The 16768-nt window shown below is 31.9% G+C and overlaps 2 protein-coding genes across 2 annotated transcripts; one reads left to right on the top strand and one right to left on the bottom strand.

Moving 5' to 3' along the window:
* Positions 1-1827: 1827 nt before the first annotated feature.
* On the bottom strand, positions 1828-2844 carry LOC133799505 (uncharacterized). The gene is made up of 2 exons (XM_062237519.1): positions 2322-2844; positions 1828-1991 (listed from the first exon to the last, which is right to left on the bottom strand). The coding sequence occupies exons 1-2, from the start codon at positions 2842-2844 to the stop codon at positions 1828-1830; spliced, it is 687 nt and encodes a 228-aa protein (XP_062093503.1).
* Positions 2845-15063: 12219 nt separating this feature from the next.
* On the top strand, positions 15064-16664 carry LOC133799504 (uncharacterized). Its single transcript, XM_062237518.1, has 4 exons — positions 15064-15822; positions 15907-16045; positions 16226-16402; positions 16492-16664. Exons 1-4 carry the CDS (start codon positions 15064-15066, stop codon positions 16662-16664), a joined length of 1248 nt encoding a protein of 415 aa, XP_062093502.1.
* The last annotated feature ends 104 nt before the right edge of the window (positions 16665-16768 follow it).

The following is a 16768-nucleotide window of genomic DNA, read 5'->3' as shown; positions in this document are numbered from 1 at the left end:
ATTCTTATAACTCAAAATTGATTAATCTTTTATATTCTTGCAATATGTTTTTACCATATTCTATATGTTTTTACAAATTTTAATAATATGACAATATATATAAATTTAATTATAATTTTAAAACACAATAATTTATATATATTTATATATACATTTGTCTTAATCTAATTAATGGACTACTAATATGTTCTTGAGATAAATTTGACAATTTAGGAAGTGAGGTCTCCTTATATTAAAAATAAAGCTAGTAAATATAGACTCAATAACTAAATATTATATACATATTTATGCTTATGCTTTTTTTTTAATATTTCAGTGTAGGCTTGAGCTACACTTAGCCAAGAGTGGCTCCGTCCCTGGACGTGTGATTAATTTTTTTTATAGCGTGGAAAACAGTTTGTTTGAACCTAATTTTTGGTATTGTAAATTATTCAGAATTTTTTGAGAATTTATAATATATTCTAAATAACTATAATAAACACAATTATAAAAAAAAAATACGCCGAAAACTGTTAACGACCTATGCATCCCTTTTAGAATTACCCAATATATATACAGTTGATAATAATTCCTATCTGTTTATGTGTTTCGGAGAGCGGTACGTACGTACCAAACATACATAAACATGACAATAATGTTATATGTAGATATAATAATACTCAGAGATATTAATTGTACCAGTACATGAGTGGGTATAATTGATTGATCAACAGTGGTTGCATCTTTTATATATTTGTATTTATACAAAATAATAATACACGAGTTTATTACGCGGTGGAAAAACAATGATATGACCTAACATGAATGCCTTCATCAAACCAAGACAAGACTCAACATGAATTCAGTTCAACTTTTTCCAAGAAATAATAACGCGCATGCAGTGGCACATAAATGTATATATGTTGTAACAGTAACAAACAAGTGGTCTAATAATTTAACGTGCTGGTACAGAAAGGACACTGTTCATATATAAATAATAAATATATATTTATATATATACTTTAGGGGAATTCATAATAAAGATTGATCGATCGCTAAAATAGATCTTCTAGTTCTAGGGGGTTATAATTAACAAGGTATACCTCACTTGTAGTAAGAAACGGAGTCAGTAGTTCAACTCAAGGGGCTAATCTTATTCATTTTATTTATCAAAAAGAATTGGCAGCGAAATCTCTCTGTTTTCTTATTAATTGTTGTTGCTGCAAAAAATAAAAAATTAACGAATTTACCGAATAAATTTTTTGGGATGAGTCGCGGAGTTTAGTCGCTTTCTTTAAGACGTTTCACGAATCTGCCCAAATTGTGCAAGACAGCCTATCAATCACGTCGTCCCCAGGATAAAATAGCTCAGATCGCAGACTTTCCTGGGTTGAGTTGCGGAGATTTAGTTGCTTTCTTTAAGACGTTTCATGATTCTGCCTAAATCGTGCAAGCCAGCCTATCAACCACGCCGTCTCCAAGATAAAATAGTCCAGATCGCGAACTTTAGTCGCAGACTTTTCTGGGTTGAGTCGCAAACATTTAGTCGCTTTCTTTAAGATGTTTCGCGACTCTGCTCAAAATGTGCAAGGCAACCTATCAACCACGCTGTCCCCAGGATAAAATAGCCCATATCGCCTCTGTCTCAGTATCCTCCTGCACTGAAGAACACTGTTCTATGTACACCCCATGATTGCTTGAAAAAACTCAAAAATAATGTTTGTTGTTTTTTGAAAAAGTACAAAATATCGTCATTTCCTTGATCTGTCTTTCAACAAAAATAGCAAGTGTCACACCACACCAACAAGCTTAGCTCAGCTTGTTCGGACACTACAGGAAAACTAGCTATTACCGGCGGAGAAAACCGCCGACAATAGTCAGGAAAGCTGCCGGTAATACTTTTACCGGCGGTCTCCACCGGCAAAAATCCGCCGGTAAAAACCGGTCAATAAAAGTCGTTATTACCGGCGGAACTAGCCTCCCGTCAGTAATAATATTATTACCGGCGGAGCCTGCCAGCAATAATTTGGTCAGAATTCACGTCTGACACATTATTACCGGCGGTTTCCGCCGGTAATAATCCGCCGGTAATTATAAAACATATTTAAAAAAATAATTATTTTTTATAAATTATATATAATTAATATTAAATAACTAAACTTATAATTAAAAAAAATTAGAAATAAAATCAATATTATTTAAATTAATATCTAAATTAAAAATACAACTTTAAAATACTAAAATTGTCTTTTCAAAATAAATAATAAAACCTAAACTAATTATTATTGTCTTCATCAAAAGTTTCATTTAAAAATCTTCAACATTCGTGCTTCGACTCAAACCTTCATGAGACTGTGGTGCTGGCGGCGAAGGATAATATGGCCGAGGCTGTGGGCGAATCAAAGGAGATTGCTGCTGTTGTTGATTCAGAGTAGTGTAGTACTGCTGATTATAAACGGGCTGCTGTGTCGATCCTCCATAATGAGGATATACCGGCTGCTGCTGCATGAACGACCTAAATTGACTGTACATAGGTTGTTGTTGCTGTTGCTGTTGCTGCGGCAATCCTCCAAACTGACTTCCCATAGGTTGTGTCTGAGGAAACTGGGAAGAAAGTCCAAACATATAATTAAAAAGTGGCGACTGAGAGGAACCACCAGATATGTTTAGAGAATTTTGTTGTGGTTGCTGTGGTATCGACGACATCCCCAGGCTTTGATTGGATGTACTACCTTGTTGTTGAGAAGGTAAGAACTGCTGCAATAAACTTTCATAGCCTGGGTCATGGAGGGAAGAATCAGTCTGAAAATTTCCTAACTCGACCTTATCACGCATCTTAACCCACATCTTAGCCAAAACTCCCATCATCTATGGAGTCACATTAGTAGGAACTTGTGACTGAGTTTGGCTTGAACTTCGACTTGTGGAGCTAGATGTTGATTTCTTCCCTTTGCCTCTAGGCCTGTATCCCACTCCTATTTGATAATCAGACCTCGAGCCAAGGACTTTATCCATAACCTGATACTGTATTGATTTAGCAGTAGAACCTTCACTAGAAGCAGATTCCGAACCTGACTGACTACTTTGAATATTTTGCCTCTCCATCTCTTGGGTCATTTGTTCCTGCCAAAAGAAAATGTTAAAAAACCAATATTACTATAATTTAAGATCAACAAAGAAAGAAAAAACTTTAACTTACATGTAGTTCTTTGCAAGTTTCGCTAACCCAAGTCTTCGTAGATTTTTTTATATGAGTATCTCTCCAAGCATCATTAGCATGCTCATCAGGTTCATCCTACAAAATAATAGTGTTAGTTTAATTAATAATATAATAATATCGAATAAAGTTAAGTATTTTACTTACATATTCGTTACGAATCGCTGCCATTGATTTAGAGCCTTGCATCGACAAATACTTCATTTCCTTTCTATTTTTCTTGTTCTGTGTGGATCGCGCTATAAACTTTGGGCTCAGAAACAAATCGACAATTTCTTTCCAGCTATCCTTCGAGCACAAGTCAGGAATAGCATTGAGAGCACTATCCAAATCATTCAGATTTCCAGAATAATATTTTTGGAAATGAGAATGCCTAATATTCTTTCTCTCTGAATATCTTTTGCGCATCTCCGTATACAGAGTTCCCATAACTCTTTCAGGTTCTGGATGCCCATCGATATTATAGTAATACTAAAAAAAAAATTGTTAGTTAAAATTTTTATAGACTAAAATGTATAATATAAAAAAATTATATATATTTTTTTACCTTCATCTTTTGAATGACCTGGTCTTTATATTGCTGAGGAACATCTTTAAAATCTAAATAATGTCTCGGCAATAGTAATGTAACTTCAGTACTCAATTGACGAACAAAAGCTTGGTGCTCAGTACCAACCACTTTGTCTGTCGCCGGATCAAGTTGCGATTCAAGTGGTTTGCCAGCATCCCGCCTTCGTTTTTCAATATTAATATTACTGGCAGGGCCACTCCCCTCCTTCTTGCAGGACGATCTATTAATTTGTTTAATACATAAAAATAAAAATATTAGTAAATCTTAAACATTTAAACAGATTACGATTAAAATATATCACATAACTAAAATTTAGATATTAACCTGACTCGCAAGTTGAGGGTATTCTGCTAGGATCTGTGGGGTCTTGACCACCGCCATCTCCACCGTGATATGATACTATATCAGCTGACATTTCTCTTGTATTCATAAATATTTAAGATTTAATAATAAGAATAGAAATCAAATTTAAGATTTAATACCATCAAATTTAATTAAGTAATGAAATAACATTAAACAAAATCAATATCAACATAAATTGGAAAATACAAATCAAATTCAAATTTTTGTGTTTGTTACAAAGGTAATCATTACATAAAACTAATAATCACTATCACTTTCATCATTAACTAAATTAGCATTAACATCATCTTCACAAAAATCAATTAATAAATCATCTTCTTCATCTAATTCTTCATCTGCTTCTTCATCGCCTAACTCGTGATCCTCTTGACTAACATTTAAATTTTGTACTGTACTAATGTCAACCGAATTTTGAGTAGGTAGCATAACCAACTCGCTGAGATCCACAGTCAACATAAAATTTAATGAGCTAATATCATGTACCACATCAACGTCTGAATTAGCTTCACAGTTCTCGACATCCCAAATTTGTCGATGGTTTACACCCTCAACAACTTTCCACTGATTTCCTCTAAGTAAATCATCGAGATAAAATACTTGCTTCGCTTGATTTGCAAGTATATATGGGTCATCCTTGTACCATTCCCCGCTAGTGTTTATACTAGTAATATTATTCTCTATAATTATTTTTTTCCTTCTTGGATCTGTATTAAACCACTTACACTTGAACAATGTCACAGAATATGAGCCAGTAAATGTTAACTTTAATACATCTTCAAGTATTCCATAATAGTTAAAATCTTCTGTTCCAGCAACAAATACTCCACTGTTTTGAGTGCTCCTCTTTAAATCTCGTTTGGTTGACATAAATCGAACACCATTCACTATACAACCTTCGTAATAAGCTCCTAAATGATATGATCCAGATGCTAAAGCTAGCAACTCGTCACCATTATCTAACGATCCAAGCTTTTGTAAGTCGTATATCTAAAAGAATAAATAAAATTATTAGAGAATTGAAAACAACACTTAAAAGGATGAAAGAATATAGGGTAGGTTTTTTTTTTCACCTTCTTATGAAACCATCGCTGAAAATATTTCTTATGTAAAATGTTATGATCTCCATCCTGATATTTCTGTTTGATTTCTTCTAATTGTTCACTATAAATAAGAACAAAAATTTTGAATCAGTTGAAAGCATTTTCAATGAAATAAAAGCAACTTTTGGGAAGAAACTTACTCCAAATATTTTTGAATATCAGGTGAATTGTTGTATATGTACCACTCTGCTTGTTCACGAGTCGCACGATCAAGAGGCTTTAGAGTTTCTTTTGTTATAGGTCGACATTGCGATTGAAATACAAAAAGATTTCTTGGTGTCACCTCATCTTCATTGCGATCAAGACGATTAAATCTTGTTTCAATACCTTTGAAATACATCGAACAAAATGTCAAAGCCTCATCTGCAACATAACCCTCGGCTATCGACCCTTTAGGACGAGCTTTATTTCGAACGTAATTCTTTAATTTTTTTCATGTATCTTTCAAAAGGATACATCCAACGCATAAATACCGGTCCACCCAGAATTGCTTCTTCAGGCAAATGTAAAATCAAATGCACCATTATATCAAAAAAGGCTGGAGGAAATATGAGTTCCATTTTACATAATATTAGAATAAGATCTTTTTGTGCTTCCTCCATATCGCTAACCTTTATAGTTCTTGCACAAATTTGCCTGAAAAAGTTACATAACTCAGAAATGGTAGTCGATATACTCTTTGAAAGAAACTTGCGATCACCCACTGATAGTAATCGTTGCATTATTACATGACTGTCGTGGGACTTTAAACCGCTGATATTTGTTAAATCAGCATTTACTTTCTTCTTTAAATTGGAACAAAAATTATCTGGAAATTTTACATCTCGAATAAATTTACAAAACTGCATTCTTTGATCAGATGTGAGAACATTAGGGGCATGAGGCTTCATTAACTTTCCACTGTCATCTTCATATATCCACAACGATTCCCTTACTCCAAACTTTTTCAAATCATGTCTTGCATTAGTGGTGTCCTTGGATTTATCATTATCCAAAATTGTGCCTAACAAACTATCACACACATTCTTCTCCACATGCATGACATCAATGTTGTGTTTTAAAGTGTTCGAAGACCAATAATCAAGCTCATAAAATATGCTTTTCTTCCTCCAATTTTGATCTTCTGCAATACGCCTACGTTTGACACCTCCAAACATCTCGTGTTTTCCAGGAACTTGTGGTACAAGTTTGTTTACTTGTTCTAATATTTCCTCACAAGTAAAACGTCTTGGTGGACGCCTTCTCTCGATTTGTCCGTCAAACTGATTGTCTCTTCTCATTCGATGGTTACTTGGAAGGAATCTTCTGTGACCAATGTAGGATGTCTTACCGATCACTCGAACAGAAGTTGTGTCTTCATTACACGTCGGACAAGCTTTGTATCCCTGACCACTCCATCCAGATAAATAGCTACAAGCAGGAAAATCGTTAACTGTCCACAATAAGGCTGCACGCAACTTGAACATAGTGTTGGTTATACTATCTCTTGTATCGACACCATTAACCCACAACTCCTTTAACTCATCCACCAATGGTCTCAAGAATATATCCGTGTCCTTTCCCGGTGATTTTGGTCCAGGAATAAGAATGGATAATATGAAATTATTATCTTTCATACACATCCAAGGTGGAAGATTGTAGTTAGCCAACACCACAGGCCACATACTATATGCTTGACTCATGTTGCCAAACGGATTGAAACCATCTGGAGCTAAACCTAAACGAACATTCCGAGGTTCACTAGCAAAATCAGGATGTTTGGCATCTAAATCCTTCCACGCTAACCCATCCACTGGGTGTCTCATTATCCCATCGTCTTTTGATTTCCCAGTATAGTGCCATAACATTTGCTTCGCTGTAAGTCTTGAACTGTACAGTCTTTTTAATCGAGGAGTTAACAAAAAGTAACGCATCACCTTATGTGGTACCTTTTTTCCATAAGTTTTTTCAGGAGAAATCCATCTACTACTTCCGCAAATTGGACAAGTCTCTTTAGTTGAATGCTCTTTGTAAAACAAACAACAATCATGTTCACATACATGAATTGACTCGTACCCTAACCCTAATTCTTATAATATTTTTTTAGCCTCGTAGTACGTTGATGGAATTTTATTTCCCTTCGGAAATGCAAGCTTTAGTAATTTCAGTAATTCATCGAAGATTTTATTGGGAATCTTGCCTCTAACTTTCAAATGCAATAATTTTGCTAAAAAGTTAAGAGAAGATATCCAATTACAACCAGGATATAACTCAGGCGCAATCTCGTCAAACAGATCGTCATAAAATTGTCCCGCCGCAGGATTATTTTCTACTTCTTGTTGGAAAAGCTTATACAGGATCTTTATTTATTTTCATGTATATCTAATATTAAACAAATTAATACGAGATATCCTAAAACATGTTTCTAAAATTGAATTCAAAGAGAAACAAAAATAATATAATACTCACAGTATACGCAGCGGAATTAAGAGTCCTTCCTTCAGTTTCTCTAACTCTTGAATCCTCTCTGTCGCAGAGTATTATCAAGAAACTGAACCGATCTTCTATTTTCTTCACGATCTTCTAATGTATCCTTAGAACCACCTAAACTAGTGTGGGCAATTCTCAACACATGAGATAGATATAGAGAGAAGAAGAGAAAATAACAAAGTGGCTTAGAAAAGGACTTGTGTTTAGAGAGAATCTAAAACTATCAGAAAATCTGACGTGTGACTTATCTGCCGTCTCCCTTGACTTCTCTCTAAGCACTCCTTTTATAGACTCAATTAGGCCATTTAATTTAATTAAAAAATCAATAAAATAATAGCCATTTTGATGCCCTAGGTCGAAATTATCATGGGCTATAGGCCTGTGAAATTTCCCATTTGATTATAAGCCCGTTGGACTTAAAATCAAGGTCTGTATTATTTTCTATTGATTTAATTAATTAAATAATTATTTAAATCCTTTATCAAATTAATTATTTATAATTTGAACCTTGATTTAAATTTATTTATTAATTTAGATACCAATTTATCTTAATTAATAAATCTGCCATAAATTATCTTTTCTTCTCAAAATTACACAACTCTGTAAAACTATCCAAAATTGACCTGGTCAACTTTGATAATTCTAATTGATAATTAAATCAATTAATTGAGACTATCTAGATGATTTTATCCAAGGTACAATGGGGACCATGGGCCTATGAAATCAAGCTCCAATAAGTTTTCATAAATCTAAAAAATAAATTTACTAACTTATTAATTCCTCGTGACTCCACTATAGACTTGGAATTGCACTCTTGAATTCATAGAACACTCTATAACAAATATAGATACGCTATTAATTATCCATTGTTACAACCATAATTGTCACTCAATCCACTATAGACGGTCTACAATGAGATAGGACTAAAATACCGTTTTACCCCTCATTGTATTTTATCCTTAAAACACTTAGTTCCTTGTAAATGATATTTCAGTAAACTAATTTAATTACTGAAATGAGATCTCTATCATTTAACACCTTGAACCAAACTAAAAGGAAACCATTGTTTCACTTCTTCATCAGAAGCTATAGATGTTCATATCTATGATTAACACTCCCACTCAATTATACTACCGAGTTCCCAAGATGTAAGTATAGGCTAGTCCGTAGGGTAAGCTGGTAACGAACAAGTCAAAGAACTCAAATAATACAATCAGTTAGAATACTAACCACTCAGAATTGAGATTGAATTGACCTATGGTCAACTATATGATATGACTAGAATAGATAATAACGGCATGTTTACTTATCTTATCAACTGTCAATATCGGTCCTGTCCGATGTAACATATACATCCGATTTTATCTACTTTGCCAATGTTCTGGAAAGAACATAACACTGTAATGTGTAAGTAGATCATATCGTAGATTGGCAAGTCACTGTAAATCCGGTGCACTGGCTAATCTTAGGACTAACTTATTTTGAACATATAATCATATTTATATTCCACTGTGATTACGTCACTATAAATAAGATTAGTTATATGCTCGGGATTTAATAGAAGTTTATATTAAATAAATAATCATGAAAATAAAACATGTGAGCAAAGTGATTGACCAAGTCAAAAAATGATTTCTATTCTTTTATTGATAATAAAATGAGATTACAAAGAATTTGAGTTTTAATTAGGGCATAAAATCCCAACACTTCTTCGGTTGTAGGTAGAAGGAAGTCTTCGACCATTGGAATCATCTCATCAACATCATCATCATTGGCGTCCACCACATTGGCAACATCTGCTTCCGCTTCACCGTGATATATCCACTTCTCATAACCTCGATGAAAACCCCAATCGAATACGTGTGCTTTCACCATAGGTAAAGTTTCAAGCCTATTATTTATGCATCTAACACACGGACACCTAATTCTACCAGAGGAATCCTTATATTCCGATGCCATCGTCAAAAAAGCTTGTAGACTGTTCCAATATTCTCGACAAGCATGATTTCTCAATGTCGTCCAAGTCTTGTCGATCGCCATCTAAAGTGTTATAAAAATATATAAGTTTACGATATGTGAATAGCCTTATATTTTAAAGTGTTATAAAATGTTTATAATAGTCTATTATAAACATTTAATAGTTTTAAACTACTTTAAAATGTTTTATAATATAAAAAATTATAATTTTTATATTATATTATAAAACATTTAATAGTTTTATGCTACTTTATAATGCTTTTATAATATAATTGTTATATTATATTATAAAACTTTAATAATTTTATATTATATTATAACACATTTAATAATTTTATGCTATTTTATGTTTTATCATAATATTTTATGCTATTTTATCCTAAAATTATTTATTTATTTATTTAATTAGTAAATAATTAATTATTTAATTAATTAGTTATCTATCATCTAATTTTTCCTTTACTAAAAAATTAATTATTTAATTAATACTTAATTGTTTATTTATTTATTTAATTATTAATCATATTATTAATTTAAATGTTTACTTATTATTTAATTAATTAGTTAATTATTATCTAATTTTTCCTTTATTTAAATAAATTATTATTATCTAATGTTTTCTAATTATTTAATTAATTATTTATTTAATTAGTTATCTATTATCTAATTTTTCCTTTACTAAAAAATTAATTATTTAATTAATACTTCATTATTTATTTATTTATCAATTTATTAATCATATTATTAATTTAAATGTTTACTTATTATTTAATTAATTAGTTAATTATTATCTAATTTTTCCTTTATTTAAATAAATTATTATTATCTAATGTTTACTAATTATTTAATTAATACTTAATTAATTAATTATTTATTTATTTATTTATTTATCAATTTATTAATCATATTATTAATTTAAATGTTTACTTATTATTTAATTAATTAATTAATTTTTATCTAATTTTTCCTTTATTTAAATAAATTATTATTATCTAATGTTTACTAATTATTTAATTAATTATTTAATTTATACTTAATTATTTATTTATATAATTATTTAATTAATTAATTATCTATTATCTAATTTTTCCTTTACTAAAAAATTAATTATTTAATTAATACTTAATTATTTATTTATTTAATATTCATTTAATTATTTATTTATCATATTATTAATTCAAATCTTTCCTAATTATTTAATTAATTATTAATTAATAATAAATAAATTAATTAATTACTTAATTAATTAATAAATTATTTATTTAGTTATTTAACATATTTAATTATAACTATTCTAAAAACTTAATAATTAATATGTAATTAATTGAAATTATTTTTATTTAATTAATCCTATAACTACTCTTTTATATAATTACTTAATAATTGTTTATATATATTATTTAATACTTACTTTTTAATAAATAAATTTTTAATTATTTAATTTTTGTTATTCTCATATCAATTACTATCTAAGTTATTAAAATAACTTTTTTCTATAATTTAATATTTATTAATATTTTATTTCTCTACCATTAAACTATTTTTTTAATAATTAATAACAAATTTATTAAAATCTAAACTTCACAATATTAAAATAATTTTAATTAAACTATAACAAAAATACATTACAACATTCTAACAATATAATAACAATTTAACAATAATAAAAAATTATCCATTAATAATATCTAACAATATTTTAATATTCTTTAAAACTAAATGAACAAAATAAAAATGTATGAAATAGAAAATTAATTACCTGCAGTACAACAATAGCAAGATGCAAGATGCAGTACTCCCAATGAAGCCCTGAAATATATACATATATATATATATATATTAGATATAAATTAATGGAATAATTAAATTCAATATATATAATTAAGAAAATAAATTTTACCTTGGCTAGCACCAGAAGTTTGGTCGAAATTATATAGATGCCAAAGTGAAAGGGATACTGTAAGTAACCTATACATAAAAAGACGATGCATAGAAGAACAAAGATTATAACTCAAATAACAATCCCATCAGATCAAACAACATTTTTGAGAATAAAATATATATATGTTATTAGTTATAATCAAATTAGTAATTAGATATTGTCTGTACTTAAGAGAAGCCACAAAGACAAGTATTTGAGAATAAAATCACAGATGTAGCAACAGATTCATATATAGATACCACTTCAAATTCCACAAACCGCTACAAACTGTAAATATACTGAGAAAATTAAAGTTCAAGACCCATAAACTATTAAAGAGTTCAACTACAGAACATTAAGTTCCACATACAAACACATTCTTAAAGTAAATGAAAACAAAACATAACAGACCAACATATATTACCAATACAAACGGGTTACCAGGCATACCTAGACAGAAGGGAAGGCAGAAGAAATAAACTTCTCGTCCAAGAAAATATGCAAATTCTTAAGAAAATCGTCTGGTTTTTTGTTGGGAGATTTGGGCGAACGGTCGCGGAGAAGACGAATGGTCCGCATATATAGATTATTATTGCCGGCGGAGGTCCGCCGGCAATAATAACTCCGCCAGTAATAGTAAAATAACAGTTATATTTTTTTTATTATTACCGGCGGAACCCGCCAGTAATAATCGAAATATTTATTATCGGCGGAGCCCGCCGGTAATAATCCGCCGGTAATAATGAAATAATTTAAAAAAAAATAAAAATAAGATTAATACCGGTGGAATTCGTTTTCTGCCGGTAAAGATCGTATTATTATCGGCGGACTATCTCCGCCGGTAATATTTCCGCCGGTAAACAACATTTTTGTTGTAGTGGGATGACGACGGCGGCGTGCATGTGATGGTCAAGTGTGTGTCTCCTCACCCATGCTCACAAAACTGGGTACCGCTTGTGGCACATCCTCAAGGGTAGAGCTCCCACTAAATATACACCCTTAAGAGAGTTGCTAAGTGCCGAATTTGTCTATTTTTAATTCATTATTCTTCTATGATTATGCACTTGATTATTTATTTACATATGTTTAATTAATTTATTTTTTATTTTTAGGATTTTCAAGATATTTGGATGAAAACGAATGAATTTGAGATTTTTACGAGAAATGATTAAGCTCATAATTACAAGTCTGGAACTTTACACTTGATTTTGATAATTTTTCAATACTCTTTTGGAAATATACATAGAAATACAAGTTTTAGATATTTTTCTTAGATTTCCATATCTTTTTTAATCGTCCAATTTCGAGTTATACCGAGGAAGTAATGCTTAAAATACTTTTAGTTAGTGTAGCAGAATAAAACCAAAAAATGGGAAAAATTGCTACGGTCGGCTAGCCTTATTACAGGTCACAGCCTGGTGGACAGAACGTAGTGGCCGCAATCAAAAGTGTCCCAGGTCACGGCCGGAGCCCGATTTTATGGAAAATACATTTTCTAGTGGGCGCGGCCGCCAAAAATTTTTAAATGTAATTTTTGGTGGGCTATAAAAGGGATAAGGATAAACTTTACATACAACTTTGGATTGCGAATTAGAGGCTAGAGCAACAGAGAAGGAGAAAAGATATCATCATCTATATTGTTCAATCTAATTTTTCTTTCTTCTCAAAACTCTTTTATTTCCATTGAATATTTATGTTTATGAATATGAATATGATTATGGAGTTGTTTTCTTTATAGTTGAGAGTTATTTCAAAACGCTAGACATGAGATCTTGAATGCATTGATGAATTTTATTCCTTTTATTCCCTTATATTAAATTGCTTCTATTTTTCTAATTGAATGTTATGAATCTTGTTAGATCTTGTTAGGTGGCCAACTAATTAGAGTTTTTCATTATTCTACTATCATCTTAGAATTTCTATTAACCTAATAGTTTAGGATTCTAAGTAGAGTGATAAATTGCAATTAGAGTATTGTGACAAGTATTTTGATAGTGATGACAAATAGAACCTAGGTTAAATGAATTGCATGCTTAATGAATTTGTTGCCTAGATTAACCTATTTCCATAAAGTGTAATGCTTTTACTAGGTTATATAGATCACATGCTTAATGGGTTTATTGTTGGGTAAAAAGGGTTAATTAAGAGAGCTTAGATTTAATTAAGTATAATAGGGAAATTGTGATAATTGACTGGTTAAGTGTTATCTGCGGGGTTAATAGTTTAATTGGGAATAAGGAATATTATTCGTCATTGTTGATAGATTGATTGTTGAAGGTGGAGAGTAATTCTTGACTATTTCTTTAACATCGTTATATTCTTAGTTATTCAATCTTTGATATTTATTTTATTTTGTGTTTTCAGCTGTTAAAACTAAAACCCCTTTCTAATTTTAGTTTAGTTATTATTTTGAATAATAATTTGATCATAATCCTCGTGGATTCGACCCATATTTACCGCTATACTAAAGTAGCTGGTGTAAATTTGATACAGGGATTATTGTAAGTCGTTTTTATTATTCAATTTAATTGACTACATACTCACTAGTTAAATTTTTTTATTATAGGTGTATATGTCTAGTGATGATACTCAAGAAAGACTACAAGCCATAAAGCAATATCTTGAGACATCGTCGTCCCGCTCTTCAAGGACTATCACTGACAATCCACTCTTTCAACCTTCAAAGAGAGTCTATCTAGTATAAATACCATTACCATCTGATGACGATTCTGACTCTGAAACATCAGTTAAGTCTCATATGGCGTACGAATGGACGTTGAAAGAGTTGGCAGTGCCGAATCTAGACCATCAACGTCTGTGTATTCAATATCTGGCGTTGCACATTAACTTTAAACTCAAGTCGGGCCTCATACATTTACTACCATCTTTCCATGGGTTACCAGGAGAGGACCCGAATAAGCATCTGATAGAATGTCTCATAGTCTGCTCTAGTATGAAACTAGCTTTATTAATGGAAGAGCAGAATAAATTGAGAGCATTTCCATTTTCTTTGAAGGATGGTGCAAAGGAATGACTCTATTACCTTCCTCCTGGAACTATTAATACCTGGAATGAAATGAAGACATTGTTCTTGGAGCGTTACTTCCCAGCATCTAAGGTGTGTAGTATAAGGAAGGAAATTTTGGCATTCGCCAACAGACTGGGGAGTCATTATATGAGTATTGGGAGAGATTTAAGAGGCTATGTGCTAGCTGCCCCTACCACCAAATAAGTGAACAAATCCTGATCCAATACTTTTATGAAGGACTATTTCCATTGGATTGGAGCATGATTGATGCAGCAAGTGGGCGGAGCACTGGTGGAGAAGACTCCTACTGCAGCCAGGACCTTAATTTCTAATATGGAAGCTAATTCTCAACAGTTTGGAGTTCATTAAGAAGTTTCAGTTAAGGGATTAAATGAGACAAACTCTGAAGTAGAACAGCAGCTGGTGCAATTAACTAGTATGGTTCAACAGATGGCTTTAGGTCAGCAAGTGAGACCTTGTGGCATATGTCAGTTGGTGGGGCACCCTACTGATGCATGTCCCACACTTCAAGAGGATACCAATGAGCATGTAAATGCAATGGGGGGATTTCCAGGGCAACCTAGGCAAAGGTGTGACACTTATGCTATAACTTATAATGAAGGATGGAAGGAACATCCTAATCTTCGATATGGGAATCAACAACAAACTGTTACTAGACCACCAGGGTTTCCTTATCAACAAAGGCAACAACAAACCTATACAACTCAGCCTCAACAACCTATTACCTTACAAGCTCAAGAACCATCAATGGAGGGTACACCAAAACAGTTAGTAGCCTCCAATATGCAAACTCAAGTACTTCTTCAAGGCGCTCATGCATCCCTAAAAAATTTAGAGAATATTATGGGTCAAATTGCCACTTCATTAAGTCAAAGCGAGCTACAGAATCAAGGAAAATTTTCTTCAAATCTTGTTCTAAACCCAAGGGAAAATGCTAATGCCATCACATTAAGAGATGGCAAGACTTACGATCCACCCACTATTCCATCAAGTTCAAATGATGCACCATTACCTCCTACTCAATCCACCCAACAAGACAAAGAAGAAACCCCAACCACATCACCCAAACCTAAACCCATTATTTCCAATTATGTTATTACTCCTCTATTTCGTAGTCGTTTGAGAAAGACCAAGAAAGATGAAGTTGAACATGAAATATTGGAGAATTTTCGCAAGGTTTAGGTAAACATTTATTTACTTGATGCCATTAAGCAAGTACCTCGATATGCTAAGTTTTTAAAGAAGTTATGCACCAATAAGAGGAAGTTAAAAGGGAATGAAAAGGTGAGTGTGGGGGAAAATATCTCAGCGGTTCTTCAAAAGAAACTTCCACCAAAGTGTAAGGATCCTGATACCTTAACTATTCCTTGCACTATTGGCAATAAAAGGTTTGAAAGATGTATGTTAGATTTGGGTACCTCAATCAATGCAATGTCATACTCTATTTATACCTCTTTGAATTTGGGACCACTAGAAGAAACGGGGGTGATCATATAATTAGCGGATTGTTCTAATGCCTATCCATGGGGAGTCGTAGAGGATGTATTGATTAAAGTCAATGAATTGGTTTTTTCGGTAGACTTTTACATTCTTGATATGGAAGATGACTCAATTCCATGTTCTACACCAGTATTATTGGGAAGACCATTCTTAAAGACAACAAGAACTAAGATAGATGTTCATGAGGGAACTTTGACCATGGAGTTTGATGGTGAGGTGATTCGCTTTAATATTTTTGAGGTTATGCAATATCCAAGTGATGTTCATTCAATTGATATTCTGGACTCATTGTGACAAAGAGTGATGGATTTACATGGAGATGATGGGTTAGATGTTTTTTTATAGGGAACTTGAAGGAAGATGATGTCACTACTGAAGTAAAGGAGACAGTGGTTGCACTTAATAGTGGTGGAGAGCTTGCTAAAGCGGTGTCGTTCTTAGAGTTGCCTGTTTCTCATGAGCAACTTCAACCATCTATTAAATCATCACCCAAGCTTGAATTAAAACCACTATCGTAGCATCTCAAATATGTCTACTTGGGTGAGAAATAGACATTACCGGCTATTATCATCGCAAAACTTAACCAAGTATAAGAGAATCGTTTGATAAGGGTACTTCAGGA

The sequence above is a fragment of the Humulus lupulus genome, chromosome 9 (assembly GCF_963169125.1).
Source record: "Humulus lupulus chromosome 9, drHumLupu1.1, whole genome shotgun sequence".
NCBI classification, from domain to species: domain Eukaryota; kingdom Viridiplantae; phylum Streptophyta; class Magnoliopsida; order Rosales; family Cannabaceae; genus Humulus; species Humulus lupulus.
This window is presented reverse-complemented; position numbering and strand designations above follow the sequence as displayed.

Bases quoted from the DNA above. Each gene is read 5' to 3' on its own strand.
- LOC133799505 (XM_062237519.1), bottom strand. From the start codon at position 2,844: ATGGGAGTTTTGGCTAAGATGTGGGTTAAGATGCGTGATAAGGTCGAG. The intron at 1,992-2,321 runs GTTTGAGTCGAA...TATTGCTGGCAG, and splicing joins AGCACCACAGTCTCATGAAG to GCTCCGCCGGTAATAATATT.
- LOC133799504 (XM_062237518.1), top strand. From the start codon at position 15,064: ATGGTTCAACAGATGGCTTTAGGTCAGCAAGTGAGACCTTGTGGCATA. The intron at 16,046-16,225 runs GTATGTTAGATT...TTTTTTCGGTAG, and splicing joins CAATAAAAGGTTTGAAAGAT to ACTTTTACATTCTTGATATG. The intron at 16,403-16,491 runs GTGATGTTCATT...GTTTTTTTATAG, and splicing joins TGAGGTTATGCAATATCCAA to GGAACTTGAAGGAAGATGAT.